Source organism: Galleria mellonella, unplaced genomic scaffold (genome assembly GCF_026898425.1).
Source record: "Galleria mellonella isolate WM207_F2 unplaced genomic scaffold, CSIRO_AGI_GalMel_v1 utg55, whole genome shotgun sequence".
In the NCBI taxonomy this organism is placed as follows: Eukaryota; Metazoa; Arthropoda; class Insecta; order Lepidoptera; family Pyralidae; genus Galleria; species Galleria mellonella.
In genome coordinates this window covers 4855541-4874207 of record NW_026442115.1, presented here as the reverse complement: position 1 = coordinate 4874207, position 18667 = coordinate 4855541, and the positions used below count along the sequence as shown (strand labels likewise).

General features: G+C 33.6%; 1 protein-coding gene and 1 long non-coding RNA gene across 4 annotated transcripts in view; one reads left to right on the top strand and one right to left on the bottom strand.

Moving 5' to 3' along the window:
- The window catches only part of LOC113521431 (breast cancer anti-estrogen resistance protein 1), an 82911-nt gene that overhangs the window by 63603 nt on the left and 641 nt on the right, over window positions 1–18667 (bottom strand). The window contains exon 1 of one of the 2 annotated variants that reach the window (XM_052898931.1): window positions 14146–14561. The exons of the other annotated variant lie outside the window; for it this stretch is intronic. Within the exon in view, the coding sequence (XP_052754891.1) occupies window positions 14146–14187 (42 nt within the window). The 5' untranslated portion in view covers window positions 14188–14561. Of the gene's footprint in view, window positions 1–14145; window positions 14562–18667 lie in introns of those variants that run through there. 2 annotated transcript variants of the gene reach the window in all.
- Window positions 10165–18510, top strand: LOC128201559 (uncharacterized). 2 transcript variants are annotated; one of them, XR_008253289.1, is made up of 4 exons: window positions 10165–10445; window positions 10848–11163; window positions 11533–11557; window positions 18108–18510. It is a non-coding gene; the product is annotated as an uncharacterized LOC128201559 (long non-coding RNA). The 2 variants fall into 2 exon arrangements; XR_008253288.1 differs by lacking the exon at window positions 18108–18510 and having other exon boundaries at window positions 11533–12320.

The window sequence follows — 18667 nt, the reverse complement described above, 5'->3', positions numbered from 1 at the left end:
TACGACTTGATAACAGGAGAAGTGCTCAATAAACTGCCCAGAAAGGCTGTGGTATTCTTGACTATGATATTTAACGCTATCTTTAGATTGCATTACTATCCTGCGCTCTGGAAAGTATCACAGATGTGCATGGTTCGGAAACCTGAAAAAAGTCCCAACGAAGTTACATCATATAGACCAATAAGTCTCTTGCCTACAATGTCAAAAGTCTTTGAAAAAATATTACTTAATAGATTGAGACCAGTTCTAAATGAGAACAAAATCATACCTAATCATCAGTTTGGATTTAAAGAAAAACACTCAACAATTGAACAGGTGCATAGAGTTATACAAAAAGTGAGAGAATCGTTTGAAAAAAAAGAATATTGCTCTGCTGTATTCCTCGATATAAAACAAGCTTTTGATAAAGTATGGCACAAATATAAACTTAAAACACAACTACCTAATTCATTTTATATGATTTTGAAGTCTTATCTTGCAGATAGAATATTCCAAGTTAAATCTGGTGAAGCTTATTCAAAATTCTACAATTTATGTGCGTCGGTCCCGCAAGGGTCCGTTCTTGGACCTGTACTATATTCAATATATACGGCGGACTTACCTATGACAAACGATATAACAATAGCAACTTACGCTGATGACACAGCATGCTTGGCAAGTGACACAGATCCCCATGTGGCATCACAGAAAATTCAAGCACAATTAGATCAAGTTGATTATTGGTTGATAAATGGCGAATAAAATGTAGTCAGAAATCCCACCACATTACATTCACATTAAGAAAGGGAGATGCAACACCGGTATATAAGGGACAAAATATACCAAAAGTAACAAGTGTTAAATATCTGGGAATGCACCTGGATAGAAGACTCACTTGGATATATAAGACTAAGAGAACTCAGGCAAACCTGGAATGCAAAAATCTGTCATGGCTAATAGGAAGAAATTCAACACTATCATTAAACAACAAGATGCTTGTGTATAAATGCATAATAAAACCTATATGGACTTAATCCAACTGTGGGGTTCTGCTAGTAATTCCAATATAGAGATTTTACAGAGATTTCAGAACATAATTTTAAGAAACATTACTAAATCTCCATGGTTTGTTAGAAACGAGGAGATACATAACTATATGCAAATTAATACTGTTAAAGAAGAGATAAGGATGAACAGCAAAAAATATAAACAGCGCCTTATAAATCATACGAATGACCTGGCTGGAGAATTACTAACAGCACAACAATCTACAAGACTGAGACGATGGCTTGTATTGAACCTTGACACTAGAGTTTGAAGAGCTCTACAAAATCATTCTGAGAGAGCTGTCAGTGGACTGCTTCTCAAAACGCTAATTTTCACACATGACTCTATCTGATTATGGCTGTTATGGAAGAGCCGATTGCAGATAACAAGGGGAAAAAAAAAAAAAAAAAAAAAATCTATCACCCTTCACTGGTGCTCCGCCAGCGTATCCCGTTAGCGCAGGCGGGGTTACCATACCATTTTCACCCATAAAATAAAAACTGTATTTGCATGAATGTTGTTTCTGTTTGAAGAGTGTTATGATACTTTAGTAAAATTATTAATATATAATAATATAACATTACTGATGTATGGGTATGAAAGCATGAGTTGTACCATAAGTCACATAAGTACTTACCTATTATGAACCTTCATGTTATAAAAAAAAAACAACTTCAGACTTCAGCTGTACAAAGAATACAAATAAAATCATTACATTGTCTATGAAAATAATTGTTCAATTGTGTCATGTTAATGAAACATGATCTTTATATTTAATTATTGATGATTATACAATTACAAGCTACGGAACACTGCGAGAGTGGTCCAAAAGACACTTAGCCGTTTTTAAAGTAGGTATTCTTAGATTCCAGTGAAGATCTACAGCTATGTTCCACTTCCACCGCGTCATCTAATAATCGATCTACAGATACGTGCTCCTATCGCTTTTGCTATGTCGGCAATTCTATCAACCTAGAAATGGCACAGACAATTCAACTGAGGTCATCTCGGCATGAATTAATTGCTATATCAATATATTTCAACAAATGTTATTTCATCTTAGTCCTCAGGAATGACAAAGCATGTGGGGTATTATGGGTGACACAGTATTCTCGGTTATATCCATGGTACTTTTCATGTCTATAAGCGACGGTTACCACTTACCAGCAGGTCGGCCGTCAGATTGTTTGCAAGTCTAAGTTGCCTAAAAAAGTGTAATTATAAATTACGCGCCATTCATAACTACCTAATACATATTCATGGGGGGAAAGGGATTGTTAGTAATGGTGTTTAACAGTAAGCTGTAAGCAATACACCTGTATTGCTAGCAATGGGTCGTCAAGTCAGGTCAATCAGGTCGACCTCTACGCGGTTCCGTGGGTAATTCTAGTGGAATTCGTCACGATGATCTAACTGACCTGCTTTCAACGTCACCTATCATCCCACACTGGTGCCCAGCCAGCGTATGCCGATAGCGCGAGCAAGATTGCCATTCCATTATCTCCCATTAAAAAATACATACTAACGCGTAATGATAGACATCTTGTACAATTTCGGTGTGAATGAGTCACGTGTTCCTATATGGGACTTGGAGTGTCCCATAAAAATACATGTGATCTGTTAATAGCCCACCTGAGATGGGAGGAAGTAATTGTTAGTAATGCGTATTAATGACCCATTGCTAGCAGTATACCTTATCAGATCGACCACCGCACGGCCCTCTGGGCACAATGTGATAAATTCCTGCTAAATCATCTGACCTTACTTCATTCTCAGCTATCATTCATCTCTGGTGCCCTGCTAGGTTAACACAGATGGAGTTACCATCCTAAAAAATAGTCCACCTGGAGGAAAGTAATAACCGTTGTCTGTAGACAAGAACCTATGACCTATGTTCGGCAGTGGACAGGTGATTGCTGAGATGATGATGATGATAGACATGAACAAGCATGCTAGCGGGGGGAAAGGGTTTGTTAATAATGGAGACTGGGAATCCCATCGCTAGCAATATACCCAACCAGATCGACGTCCTCGCGGTTCTCCCTGGAAACTATCATGGTTATTTCCTGATGAATTCATCATGATGGGCTAACTGGCCTGTTTTCATTCTCATCTATCACCCTTCACTGGTGCTCCGCCAGCGTATCCCGTTAGCGCAGGCGGGGTCACCATACCAATTTCACACATAAAATAAATACAAACATGCTAGCAGCATCCTGAGGACTAAGATGTCATTTTGTTAGTCAATAATTTAGTTCCCTAATTTAATTATAAACTAACGTAATTATTACTTTATCTGACTGCCGAAAAAAAGAAGGCAATGCTTTTCAGAGGTATGTATATATGTTTTTTGCATAATATACTATAAGTATTAATAAGCTATGCAGCTTAATAGATTGTAATTGTAATAAATTATAGTGGGATATAAGTAGATTAGTCTTAATTTTAAATGTGTTAATATAAACAGTATGAAATAAATATTATAATTACGAACTAAAAAGTATCGTTGTTCAAAACGCTGTCTGCAGCAAACCTCTTTTGTATTCCATATATGTAGGTACCTTTATATACAAAAGTAGGCATATCTAGGTTTACTTATGTAAATAAAGAAGAAACATAAAACGTTACCATTTCTCAGAACGTTGACACCGTGCAATAATAAGTGTGTTTAGAGCCGTGTCAACGACCTGTGCAGGTTATAAAAAGTAACTCGGACCTGCCGGCTACATACTGCAAATTGACTCCATATCTGCTGACGACCTGGGCTTACTCTGTCGTCCTACTACTGGTATCGCTAAAATAGCCACCGTCACTTGTTTTTCTTGAAAACTAATTGCTTAGATAGGTAGAATTTATTATTTTTTGCCTATTAACTGAAGGAAAACTGGAAATGATAAAAAACTACAAATAAATACAATATCAAGCCGCCAGACCTTGATATAATAAAGTAAAATTAGTAAGCTCATATCTAATATCCTCTTATTGTGAAGAAAGACTTATTATTTACAGGTCTTCGATGAATTATGGATAAATGGGGGAAGGGATTGTTAGTAATGGCACAGATAATATAATACTAAATGGGAAGGTTAGTCGTCGTCGTAGTGATTCGTTACGATGGGCTAACTAACATGCCTTTTCATCCTCACCTATCACCTTTCACTGATACCCCGCCGCCAGTGTATACCGATAGCACAGGCGGAGTTACGATGCTATTTTCACCTATTGAAAAAATCTCAATTCTTCCATATTCCATTATATTAAATATGCTTACTAATAATCTATATGTTCTACCTTACCTTACCTTTTTCTGCATGTCCGTTTATATTTAGAAATTTAGAGCAGCTCCTACCAGCCATAGCGACAATTTCACTCATAGTAGCTCAATATACGAGTACAAGCTCTCTAAATAACTCTACCTTTATATTTCCAATTCTGAATATTTAAACACATAACGAGCGATTTCGAGTATTATCATTTTTGTGCTTGTCAAGTATTCCAATTAGATGACACTTCGATAAATAAATAATAAAAATATTATATTTTATGACTAGAATACTATTTTAATGGTTTTATCTAATAATCAAAACAATATAGGGTCTAATTTCATTAAAAGAAAAGCTTTTTCGATCCATTCCTTTTTTGTTCATATAAATTAAGTAGACAATTAAAAATTTTCCACGTTTCTTTTTCAATTAACATTTCCAAAAAGTATTTGGACAAATAGATAACAGTCCGGTTTCCATTAAGCACACAGAAGCAAGATTATTTATGTTAAAGTATTATTGTCTACAGAAGCTGCGAAGGGTCGTCCGTGTAAGATTAATTCGAGGCCTTATTGCCTTTTGAGATATATTATCATCGAGGTCGCGTGTCCGCTATTTTTTATTGTGCCATTGACACTTGAAATTGCGAATTGCTTTATTGAGATATTGGTGTCAAGTTATAAATACAACATAGATACTGTACATAAATATAATATATTTTTTATAAGATGTACATAACTGTGTGATCACAGATTTACGGAGAACTCATGAAATTGATTACTGTCAGTATTATTATGAAAACTTGTTACTTTCTCTGTATATGCACACATGCACACATGTTTATAATAGTTATCAAAATAGATAAATTTAAATATTTCGACTTAACAAGTTGTAATATATTTTTAATAATCTGTTGCTTGAAATTGTTTCATTTGTACGGATAATTACAAAACTTATTTAAGTGAATATTGCGCTCAAAATATAACATCTATTACAGATAACATGAAACTTGACAGTTGATTGAATTTATAAATAGCTGGACAATTTATATTTACGAGTATTGTTTGTCATTCTAAGTTGCATAGAAAAAGTAGCATACATTATATTCGATTGCTTGAATATTCGTGTTTCTACCGTCATTCTAAGTTAAGCTCTTTCAGTTTTCAAGAATGGCAATATTAAAACTTTTCCAGAAATATACTTACGATGAAGACGCGTAATTTAGATTACTTAAAAATGCTTATACAAATGTGAATTACATAAAAATGCTTATACAAATTTAAATCCGTGACCCGTAAAGTAAATTGAATAATTCCGATATTAATAAATTATTCATTAAACTGTCTAATTATAGCACCCTCAATAAACACGATCAAAATCTCATTATATCTGTAACGAACTTTAATATTTAAACTCCCATTTTGGAGTCAATCGATGTCTATTATCCACCCACGAACCATTTCGGGGATGAGCGGTTTTAATTAAACTGAATTCAACGTCTACCTTACTTCCATGAATAGTTTTACATATAAAACGGACATAACTCAACACCTCTTTTAAATTATGCCGATACATAAATGCGTCTTGGATAGTAATTATTAATACGTATATATTCTCTAAAATATAACTTCCTTCGAAAAAACATTTAGCTTAAAGCAGATTAAAGCTCTGTGCAATAATTTTGCACATTTTTTTTCTTTTTATAGCAACAAAATTCTTTATAGATTTCTTATATTTTACTGTATTTTGAAAATAATAGAAGAATAAGAGAGAAAACGAAATTTATCATTCATACTCAGTTTTTTCCAATAAAGAAAACATTTTCATAGAAAATAATATCGGTATCGAGTGGTTTTTAAAGAAAGAAACTACGAACGAATAATCAAATAGGATAAAATTTGTCATTGATTACTTCAAACTATTTAAATTTGGAATTTCAAAATATGCATTAAGTATATCTCTTTTATCTCCCATTTCTAGGTGTAACAAAAAGTTAGATAAGCAATCCCAAATTCATTCAAAACGATAAACGATAATTTTCTCCAAAATAGAGTATCATATCTGGCTGTTATGAAACATAATAAACATATATTTTTCAACCGACTTCAAAGAGAATAAACTTCTCAAATCGATTACATTTTTATGTATTTGTTACTTTTTTATCTGAAAAGATATACTTACATATTTGTCCCATAGAAATTTTATCAAAATCGGTTCAGTTGTTTTTAAATGAATGTTTTGCAACAATTAAAGACGGTTTTTTGTACACAATCTTAGTTATTGCATATAATATACAGTTATTAATTGCACAATTTTAATTTTATTAATTACAATTTAGCAGTGTGTCCTCCATGATGTCAGACATAGAAACGATCTGTAACGAACGGTAGCACTTGACTTCAAAATAATTCTCATACCATCACGCTCTTCAAAGGACTGATAGGTGTCCTAAGAAATCCCATGATGATCTACTGTAAAGACCTGTCGCCTACTGTTACAAGACTCAAAATTCCATGCTTCCGAAGTAAGTTACGATCTTCGGGAACGATCTATTGAGACGTGTGCAGTAGCTAGCAGTCACTTATCTGAGTCAACTTTGTGTTATTCAATTCTAAGTGGCTGTCATTAGGTTGATATTAGTTCGTCGTATATGAAGTGTTAAGAGGACGCAACCGCCAGGGGCTAACGTTTGATTAGCTTGTAGCGAATATTTGCGCTAGTTTCTAGACGTGTCTTATCTACAAGAGACGGTTGCGACGCTCCGATATCTCCCATCTCCCGAGACAAATTGATACTTGATACCAATACGTGATAAATTGTTTCTAGGACATACACCTCTTTATATTCTTAGCTATATCTCGCTGTCCTAAATAATCTAAAAATGAAGTTACTTAACCACAATCTAGTATGGTATGATACATTATTTCCTGTACGTATGAAAATAATTGTGGTTGCTTGCCCCGATTGTTTCACATCTTAGAGCAAAATTATAACTATTAAAAATTACAATTACTAATTATAGATATTTTGGCCATCACTTACGTACATAGTAATAGGCTTACGTAATCAATATTTAGTTTTTTAAATAAATTACGAGTAAACGAACGTCTGAACTACATAGATAACATGTAGTTATGACGTTCTTGTTTGTTACTTATTTAATTGTATTTGTTTAATTGTTACTTATTTAATATATACCTACTTATCTATTATAAAATAATAATTGTTTAATAATCATTATATATTTATACTTGTTTGTTACCAAAAAAGAAAAAATTATACAGTGTACAATTCACGCTCAAGTAGTTGAGCTACCAAGACTACCTTAAATGCTTCTTCACCTTTTCTACCTCAGTTTAAATAATATAAGCAACTTACTTACTTGAAAACTCTACCTTGTCACATTTATTATATACCTACCTGCATCTAAATATTCTTATCCACATATATTTTCAATAATTCTACAATAATTATTTGATAATAGTAGTCAATTTACCGAAGCATACATAGCTAGTATAATATATATAACTTATTTATCTTCATGTCCACGTGACAAATTGTACATATGGCGGACATAACACCAGGCGTTTTTTTACCTGTCGACTATGATTATATTGAATAACTGATTAATATTTATAATAATAAGCACAACAAATTATATTTAATCGTATTACTTCAGGATAAGCAAAGACAATATCCCAGGAGCCAACCGCTGGCAGTTTTCAACAGCATTTAAAAGTAGCTTTGCGCTACAACTTTATGCATCTAAACTGTATATAGTGCAATACTATGCTTATTTAGTGCATTTTGACAGTCTCCAAAAAAGTATGTGTATCAATCACATATTTAAATCAGAACAATTCAAATCAAAATATCTTTATTCATGTAGGTTTATTACTGACTCTTATGATATGTCAAATCTACCGTCAGTTCGGAATGATTTCGAGATGAGAAGAACTGACAAGAAACTCAGCTCGAATTCTTGTACTGTATCTGCCTGCACTGTCTGTCTACAGCCATAAATTTTTTCATTTATAATCTACTTTTTGTTAAAATAAGGTATTCAAATTGTACTAGAGCTTAGATAATGTCGCATCTAAAACGAGGTGACAGAGTGACGAAGCCGAGTTCCACAGGGCTGGCCCCGATGTGGAACCGAGAAGCTCCATATAAGGTGCTCGCTGGCCGTCGCCGAGGCGTGTGTGCACTTGCGACAGCGCAGGTATTTTAGGCGTAAGCCCTAAATTGTTTAAACGCAACTCGCATGCAGCACTTAACTTGTTTTTAATTTAAATGTCATGGAAATGTTTTAACTACACAGAACGTATCTACTCGAGTGAGCAATATAGAGTTTTAACTTATTTCTTGTTATTAGTTACCCAATAGGTATATTTATTGATAACGTAAGTAGGTAAGTATTTGCACGTTCGTAAAATTTCATGAATATTAGGCATCTACAAAAACTTAATAATAATGTATTAGTGTAAATAGATACTAATAATAAACATGTATTTTTTTGTCCCGCATCACACACATTATTCCATTTGTTTTAAAAGATAAAGGCCCATGACAAAAAGACAGATCTTTGGCCGGAAACCTAAATTTCATATAATTCGTTATAACAAGCCAAAAATCCCTTGGGAACAGATAAATATTTTTAATACTTCGATTGGAATAAACTTTTTCTTCTTTTATATAAAAATAAGAGTGGCTATATAAACATGAATCGTGCTGATTAAACTCAGAACAAAATATTAATCTAACAAGCTATGCTATGCTAAAAAATACTTTTACATACAAAAATTTCACATTTCCAAACTAGGGCGAACAATCGAGACTGCTTGCAATTCAGAAGCGACGGACGATTATGTGACCTAATAAGGGTCTTGGGAGCATTCCCCAAAGCAGGCAAAAGGACGCCGCCGAGGACGGCGGATAAGAAGCCAAACTGCAACTGGTTGTGGTTATTTAAGGAACGGATACTTCTGCGAAACCACGCACGCGATGCCCTCATAGTAAGAACAGTTTGGATTCTTGATGTTTTTTTGCTTGGTTACCCAAACCAGCTCTCAATTCTTGCAACTGGATGTTCGGCAATTTCAGAATACTTCGCATATTTTGTTAGTGTCTTTTGTAAATAAAATTGACAAGGACGTCTAACGATAATCATGTATTATTCACGATATTTTTACATGCGCTATGTATCATATATAACATACTAGCACCGGTCTATGAAAATTAATAGAAAATAGACATTATTTGAAAGTTCATGATTAACCTTACTAATAAAATCAAATTGTAACTTGACGATATTTCCCATATACAGACAGTATATGGGAAATTTATTATTATTATATCAACCGTTAACTATCCATTGTTGAACGTAGGTTTCCCTTATATGAGAAGCAACAGAAACCTAAACTTTAATATTTAGAAATTGTGTTTATCTATCTATATATTTGTTCCGCCATCACGCTAAAACCAATATACGAAATAGGATGTGTTCCTGAAGGTCTAACTTAAAATCTGATGTATGTTTTACCTTGGTACCTAAGTCTTTTAGAGGTGGCCTATTACATCCTTTGTTTTTCTACTTCTCAAATCCAGGAATATGAAGTGACGAGCAAAAAGCCAATTAGAATATTTATTCCAAAAATATCAACTTAGAATTCAGAATAAGTTCTGAATGCAGTACAAATTAACAAGACCTACTATAACTAGTCCAATTAATTCGTATTTCATTTTACTTATCCAGTCTATCTTTAGGGTACCAATTATAAATTTCAGAATGGTATTCAAAAAGGGCCGCTAATAACGCCAATACTAAAAGGAAGCCGATGAATGCATTGTTCACTCACATACACACACACACACACACACACACACACACACACACTTTAGATGAACCCATGAGGCGGAGGCAACGGTGCATTAATGTTATACGATCAGCCATAGATACAGACCACGTCCCAGCGATAAGGGTTATAGCCTGGGATAACCTAGTTACTAAGCATTATTAGACACGCTAAATGTAGAATACCTCACTTTTCTGTAAGATGAAATTATATTCAAGGTATAGAAAATGAGCACTGTAATGCTTTTGGCGTAAACCGACGATCTAAATCTGGCAACGCAGAATTATATGAAAATTTTAAGGTTAGTTAAAAGGATTCTTAGTAAAAACTAAGAATCCTTTGATGAATAAAAAATTTGTTGACACATGAAAACCTAATTACCTAACTTATATTTTTATAATATCCAAACAGATACCTAATGAGATAGTGAGCCGAATCATACAATATTCCTAAAATATACTATATATACTATATAATTACTAACTCGCTCTCTATAGTTGATCGGTAGTCCCAACAATTTTTCGTTCACAATATTTAGGTACCACTTGGTTACTTTTTGTTTCTATTAAAACAATAGAATGTGAATCAGTTTTAATTTTAAACAAAAAAACGTAAAAAATACGTTCTAAAAAATAAGGTTTAAAATTAATTATAATAAATTAATTTTAATATACAATATATATTAGAAAAAAGTTGTTCTAAGGTAAAAACATTTAAAGAATGGCAAAAAATTCAAGGAAGTATTATCAAAGAAAGGTTATTAACCTCATTACAAAGAAGTTAGAAAGATCAAGTAAATCAATACTGTAGGTGCCTAACTAGGTATAAAGGACGCAATGAAAGCTAATGGACCGAACGGGAGGTCGTTCCGTGCCTCCACAAGCATGACCCATTGGGTTGCAACAAGTCGATGGTATTGAATTATGCCAGTAGATATTCATATAATACCTATATTATAACCGAGAATAAATACATCTTTGAAGACTTACATATTTTTGTTGGAGCGTTTTATTTATAAGGTAAGTGCTATCGTTTGATTGCTTAAACATATTGCACCAATTTAGTACATCACTGCTTAGCAATAATTTACATTAATAAAGAATCTTTAAATAATATTATAATTATTTTAAAGACACATGACTTTTGTAAGGACATGGCATTATTAATTTAACTAATATATTCTTTATTCATTGATATATTATTAATATATTTATATATTATTAATTTAACTAATAATTATATTCTTTTTTTAATTTTTGTAGTGATTGAATGTAGAATGACGTATTCTTTTATATTACTTACGATGTATAAAGATTTGTGTATAAAAAACCTATGAAAAACAAAGTTTTTCATTTATAAAGATCTAAAAAAAAAGCTATTCCTTACAGGTGCAGTTTAAAAACTCCTTTATAAGTAAGTACTGTTTTAACGTGCAGTACTTAATTTACTGACTTTAAACCTAAACGTAAGTTTGCCTCGCCTTGTAAGATAAGCACCGCTTCGCAGAAGAGTCTCATGAGTCACATGAGAGTAATGCGACTAGTTTAAACTGACGCGGCGGCGACACAGATGCACAGCCACAGGCGGAACACGGGCACTAAACTGTTTAGGAAGTGTGATGATGATATGGCTAATTGTAATTACGTACTTATAACTGTTGCTCATTGAGATAAAATAAAATTATTATTAGTGCCTACCCCGCAAAGGTCTTAGCGTGAAAATAGATAGATAAAGTAGTAAAAAACTGCAATTTTACTTATACATATATATAGGGAGAGAGAGAGAGTAAAAGTCATAAATGTTTACAACTATGTTTACTCCATAAAAATTTATAATTGATATGTTAATCAAAATCAACACATTTGTTCAATCGTTAACCTATAATTATATTTTACGAGCACAAGCGTTAATAAATACAACAAACTGAACAAGAATTAGTAGTGAACAATAAATCGAACACAGTGTACGATTTATTTGTATCAATTGAATAAATACGTATTGATGTTTTTATACAAAAATAGAGTACAACGTTGTAACTATTAAAAGATGCCACAACCAGGAATTACCTGAAAATAGTCAACGGAAATAACCAACTACAACCTTGCACTGTGGATCAATAGAGCCTTGAACTTTGCGTCGAACTGAACCTTATATACAGTTCCTGATTTGCTATACTATAGTGTACGTTTTATTTACAATCAAAAATATAAATAGGTATATATATATATTTTATTTCTTACTTTTATTCTTTTAAATGAATGCTGCAGAACAAAATTAATAAAATACTAATATCTATTGATCAAATATTTAGGATCAGTAGTCCAAATATTCAGCTAAGGTTGACATAAAATTTGTAATACTTATAGACAAAAGTAACTACATATATTTGCAAATGCGATCTCCTGTTAAGGCCTCCAAATTAGAAGTCGTATGAGTGAGAATAGAGTTGTACTTGGAATGTCTTTAAGGGACATGATCTGGACACTGAAATTTGACAAAATATTATTAATATATATTATATAACTAATTGTAACTGTCTAAAAATGTCTAAAGTAGCAGTGGGTTAGCCACATGTTAAGTCAATGATAGTCAATGGGGAAGGAAATTGGGGAATTCATTACAACAATGGATAGACATAGGGTGAGTTAGTAATGAAGTTTATCCAACATAAAATGGTAATAAATAATTATACAGTAGTAGGTACCTACCACTAACCCTTGTAGGAGAGAGTGTAATATGACTTGCTATTTAATCTGGGAGATTATAAAGAAATCTTTCTAATTATCATCGGTTTCAGTCTAATCTTCCAATGGATAAGCAAGCAAAGTACACAAATGCTTTATATATTTATTTGCAGTAGTTATTTATATAAGCAATTGCTTATTCTAACATTGTTTACTTGACAGTTTATTTTTTATCGTGATTTTTTAACATTTTTTTCCGTTTGCAATCTCTTTGTATGGGATCGTAAACAAACATGACATGAAATATTGTTATCATTGTTAGCATTCCCGCTATCGTTATAGATAACAGTACGAACATATTACATTACAGCGAAATAAACCTGTAACCTGATACCATACAATTTTATATTTCTTCAAAATGAATACTGTGTCCTTATTCATATCCATGCACATAGAATATAAGTTTCTCTGAGTTTGTCGGTCAGTCCGTCTATTCATGACAGCAAACATCAACAAGCAAACAAAATAATATAATAAATTTCAGTTCTATTAAATATTTTATACCTCTTACAACATTACATACATACTCAACATACTCTTGGTTTCATTCATTGCTACTCCTACCACAAGTCCTATTCTCCTACTATGAGCAGCACTGTATTATGCCCATGCATGGTGCTGTTTTTGTCTATGACCAGTATTTACTACTTACCAACAGGTGAGCCGTCAGTTTGTCTGCTACTCCCAATATATAAATAATTATTTAATATAAAAAATACCATATACCTATCTACCCTTCAACAAGTAGAATATAATATCAATAAACACTTCGCTAATCAATATTTATCAGTCCCACATCACCTCTATATATTACTTATCAATTAGGTAGGTTAACAGATATCGGATATAAATAAATTACTGATAACTGTAAACTGTCACTGTACTGTCAAATAGGTAGGTTAAGTATCCAATATTTAAAAAAAACTTGATTTTCTTTATTCCTAGGTATATCATATAAATATAAACGCCATATTCAGTGGTTGAATAGTAACTTAGGCATATCTAGAAATATAATCAATTCCTTTTAGGTACAAATATTTAATGGTAATGATGTTTAATTTTAATGAAACCATATCAAATACCTAGTATCTACTCAATCTCTTGCAATCAGCTAGTTGGTTATCTATCAAGTTCCCACACACTACACCTCTAACTAGACCCTCAGCCACTTATTCCATTAGCGCCACTCGCACCACGGCACGCGGCCGCCACACGCACATCAACTCATTCGGAAAAGCGAGAACAACCAAGACTCACCTGTGTGGGGAGCACAGTCTCCCGGCCCAGGGGTATCGACATTTTGCTAGCGGCGCCGCCGGCCGCGCCCCGGCGCCCGCCCGCGCCGCACCATCCACCGACCCGCCACTACGAGCACGCGCCCGCCCGATGCCGGTCCCACCGGCGTCTCACACAAGAAAAACACTTTCCCCGAAAAGCGAATTTCCGCGAGTTTACTCAATGCCACCACAGTACCGGCACAGATCAATTTTACACATCACATTATTATCCTCATCCGATCTGAAAAATTCCTGCACTGTCAGAAAAAATACAAATCCAATAAATCAGAATACGGCTGCGTGTAGAGCTACGATAAAATGAGACACCGGACTAACAACCGCCCCGATAGGCGCGAGCGTACGACTGGCGCGCCCGCCAGCGCCACCGGCGGCCGCTGCGCGCATCGTTCACCCCGCGCCTTCGCATCACGGCCCTCGTGCGCCGCTCGGCCCGCACGGGGTCGGCAGAGCAGTCTCCTTCATCTCTCTAGAAGCACTCGAACCCCCATGGCCGACCACATGGACACGTGCCGCGAACACGGCCGTAGTGCGGTTATCGAACGCGAGTACACATGCGCAATGTGGTGCACTACCGCCGTAGCCGTAGCTCATTCACTTGTGCGACTCTCGGCTCGTATAACGCACACCTGAGCAAATATTATGGAATTCGACAATAGGTGCCTTGTGTTGAAACCCAATAACTGCCGAGCTTTGAAGACAACAGTTTTCTGCTCCAGTTGTTGTAATTAATTAGTGCATTTCATCGACCCGTACATTGTAACACTGCACTTAATTAGTAGTCACACATTCTGTATAAAACGTGAAACAATGTGTATCTGTATTCACCGTAATTTACAGTATATGCTTACCCGCTCTACAATACTCTACATACAGAATTAAAAACTTTCCCAAAAATCAAAGTAAAATGTAGATATCTATTCGATACAATTTACTTGAATAAAGATAATCGCTTGTTTACAGTTTATTGTTCTAATTGCATACTTAAAGCCCTTAATCACAAGTATCCTGGTTTTCGGCTCTACCTACAGTCAATGCCCAATGTAACAATAATTATATCTGCATTATTTAAAAAAAATTACACTTAGTACTTCCTATATAAAGAACACCACCAATTTCTTAATACACAACTAACGTGAACAACATAAATACTTACCTTTTTACTAAAAGACTGAAGTGTTTACTAAAATAATAAATAAAAAAAAAATAGTATCTATAGGCCTTTGTGTACCAGCATTATATTAGCTCTACTGATAAATAGGCCGCATTAAACCATGAATAAGGGCTCCTATCAAATTCGAAACTAGTCGGAAATTCCCGAATTTTAAAATAAGAATTAAATTTATATACTCGTAAATAATTACAGCACCTTAAATTCAAGAAAAAAAAAAGTATTAGAAATTATACTTTGCTATTTATTTATTCATACGGAAATACAATAACGCATTCATTGCTTTAGGACAGAAAAAAGCGTATTTGTATTTGTACACACATAGATTAATTAACTTACATACAGATTCATATATGTATATCATATATCATTATTATATATTAGAAGGCTAAAACTGCGGGGAACTTTTAGTAACATATAAATGGTGATCATATATTCAATATTTTCTTCAGGCTTCAGGCATTTTATGTTTGATATGTTCCTTTTGTCTCCGGTTTTCTATTCAACTATCTATAATGAAACTCCTTTATTTTCGTTATGTATCTCTGCCTACATGTCTCAGCATCACTTTGACAAAATGTTCAAAAGTTGAAATAAAGCCAAGAAAGTAAAGATCTTCTTAGCTCTCTATATAATTTAGGTAACTGAAAAGGTCAGATACTTTTATGAGGTATTTTGGTAAGTATGTGTTGTATGAAGTATGAGCAATTAAGCATTAACCGCAGTAGTATGCATAAACACGATATTGTACACACATATGATACTGATTCAACTGTAGAATCATCCTGTTTACAAAACGTTATTTTATCTCTATATAAATCTAGAGATTTCATGTCAAATCTTTCATTGTTTACTTCTGAGTTGCTAAGTTTAGCTTCGTACAAAAGTCGATTGCTTGGGTACCTCTGTCCCATTCGTATTTCAACCATAAAGCAGTTGTGTTTGCATGGCTGTGTTTCGGTTTGAAGGGTGGGATATGGCGTGAATTTACTAGGTACGGAGGAATAACATCCAAGTCCTCAGGAATGGCAACGCATGGGGGGTATCATGGGCGAAACAGTATTCTTTATTATGTCCATGGTACTGCTTATGTCTATAGGCAATGGTTACCACTTTCCATCAAGTGGACCGTCAGCTTGTTTGCCATTTTAAATTGTATAAAAAAAATAAGTTTTGTAGTCTAGTTTTTCTTAATACAAACTCTAATTTTGAAGATTCACAAGACTGTTGATTTGTAATGCTACTAACTTTATAGCATTGAAAAATATTGAAAATATATCTTTCGTTGAATACTACAAAGCATAAGGTTTCGGTGTAAATGTGTCAATTTAAATGTCAGGGCATGAGCGACCAAGTTAAAATTTAAAATATAAATGCTAAACTATGGTTCGGCAGTTATATTCGTGTCCGATACGCTCTTGTCCACTTAACTGAACTAGGTACAACATTATTAAACTGATCTTTATAAGGATGGCGAATTATAAACAGGAGAACGCAGGAGTGCTAGCGTGGGCGTCGAGGCTGTACTCAGTAGTTCGCCCACTTTTCCTTTCTACCACGTTCGCTGTCCCGAATTACGTCATTGAACAAGATACTGGTGTATGACCCTTCATTCATTAAGTTACCTACCTTCGCCGTTCGTGTTCTGGATATAAATTGAATGCAAGTTAGCTAACAGAATGTTTACTTTATTAAGGCGTAGGTACGTCGATTTGTAAACTGGGCTCGTCAGGTAATGTTTTACATTACACGAGTTTATGGACAGCCGTAACTTTAACGACTGTAGTTTCTCACGTGAGGTTTTCATTGGAATATCTTCGACGGCATACGAGTACTACCTCTACGAGACTACCTATACGGTATAACCTAACATCGCTTATTGTTTTTTGTGATATAGATACACTTATCTACTAACTGTGGTAGTAATAATTTACATATACTTCATAAAATGCATATTTTGATGAGCATTTTTTCAATTAGATACAATAAAAAAAAATCTTGCACTCTTAAATGTCTGATCTCAGAATACTGAATTCTCCCTCACTTATTTTTTATCTGACTTTACTTCATTTACAAAAGTGAGTAATGAAAGAAACCTCTAAGAACCCAATGTCAATTGTTACTGCCTGCAATGTGCAGTAAAATAGCAAGCATCAAATAAAATACATGCCACACAATCACACCAATATCTAATAGACAAATGTGAGAAAATTTGCAAACCAATGTTTGTTAAATAGTAAACGATTAAAACGTGACTAAAGCCGATATAAATAATTACAGATCAATGGTAGAAGTAGAATCTTATTAAACTTTTACTTTTCTAACTGCACTAAATTACTAAATGTCCTAATATCTATCTTTACATTAAGTCCCTTGTAGGGTAGACTTAAGTGTAAAAGCACATACATACCTAAAGAACTAACGGCTCGACTTCGCACAAGTAGATTAAATAAGATCTCCAAGTTTCTAAAACGAATAAAGCCTATGTTTCATGCCGATTATATAGCTTTAGGTAAAAGAATTAAGACAATTATTTTTTTAGTTTATGCATAATAAATAAAAAATAATATATAATCTTTCTTCTTTATAATGTTTGTTTAGATATCTATTTAAAATATCTAATTATCAAATAAATTTAAATACAATGTGAAATCAATTCAGGACTTACTTTAATAATTTTAGTAATAAATAAACTACATAACTATGAAGACAATAATAATTATAGTAATTGATATTACGCTATTACTTTACAGGTTACAAATAGATACATACCATACACTATACGTCAGCGGTTAATTTTCTAAGTACTTACGTAAGTAATTTAACATTAAGTAGTTCATATTACAAAAATGATAATAAAGAAATTACTTTGCAATTTACAACTTGTATTTTTCATTAGAAATACCTAATTACTTCAATATTAATCGCTAAAATGTATCTATGAATGATGAATGTAGAGACGTGCGAATTAATCACAACAAGAATTTGTTAGGCTCCAATAAACGAACATGTGAATCGGATTATGTTACAACGGTGGGCGTACCAAAGGTTCCAGAGTGCGTCGCATTGTTATACTAACTTTTACCCGCGACTTCATCCGTCTGACCGGGATATCTTTATTCAATGTGGAATGTGTTCCCTGCCGAGGTTTTCCCCTAGAGACTACAGTATGGGGTTCTTCAAGGATGGAACTGATACGTAACTATTTACACTATACAAACAATTGAACTGTACAGCACAGTATATGTGCGAATATGGAGATATGTGATGATAATTACACAAGTGTCAACGTAGTACTTATTTTTTAGGGGGA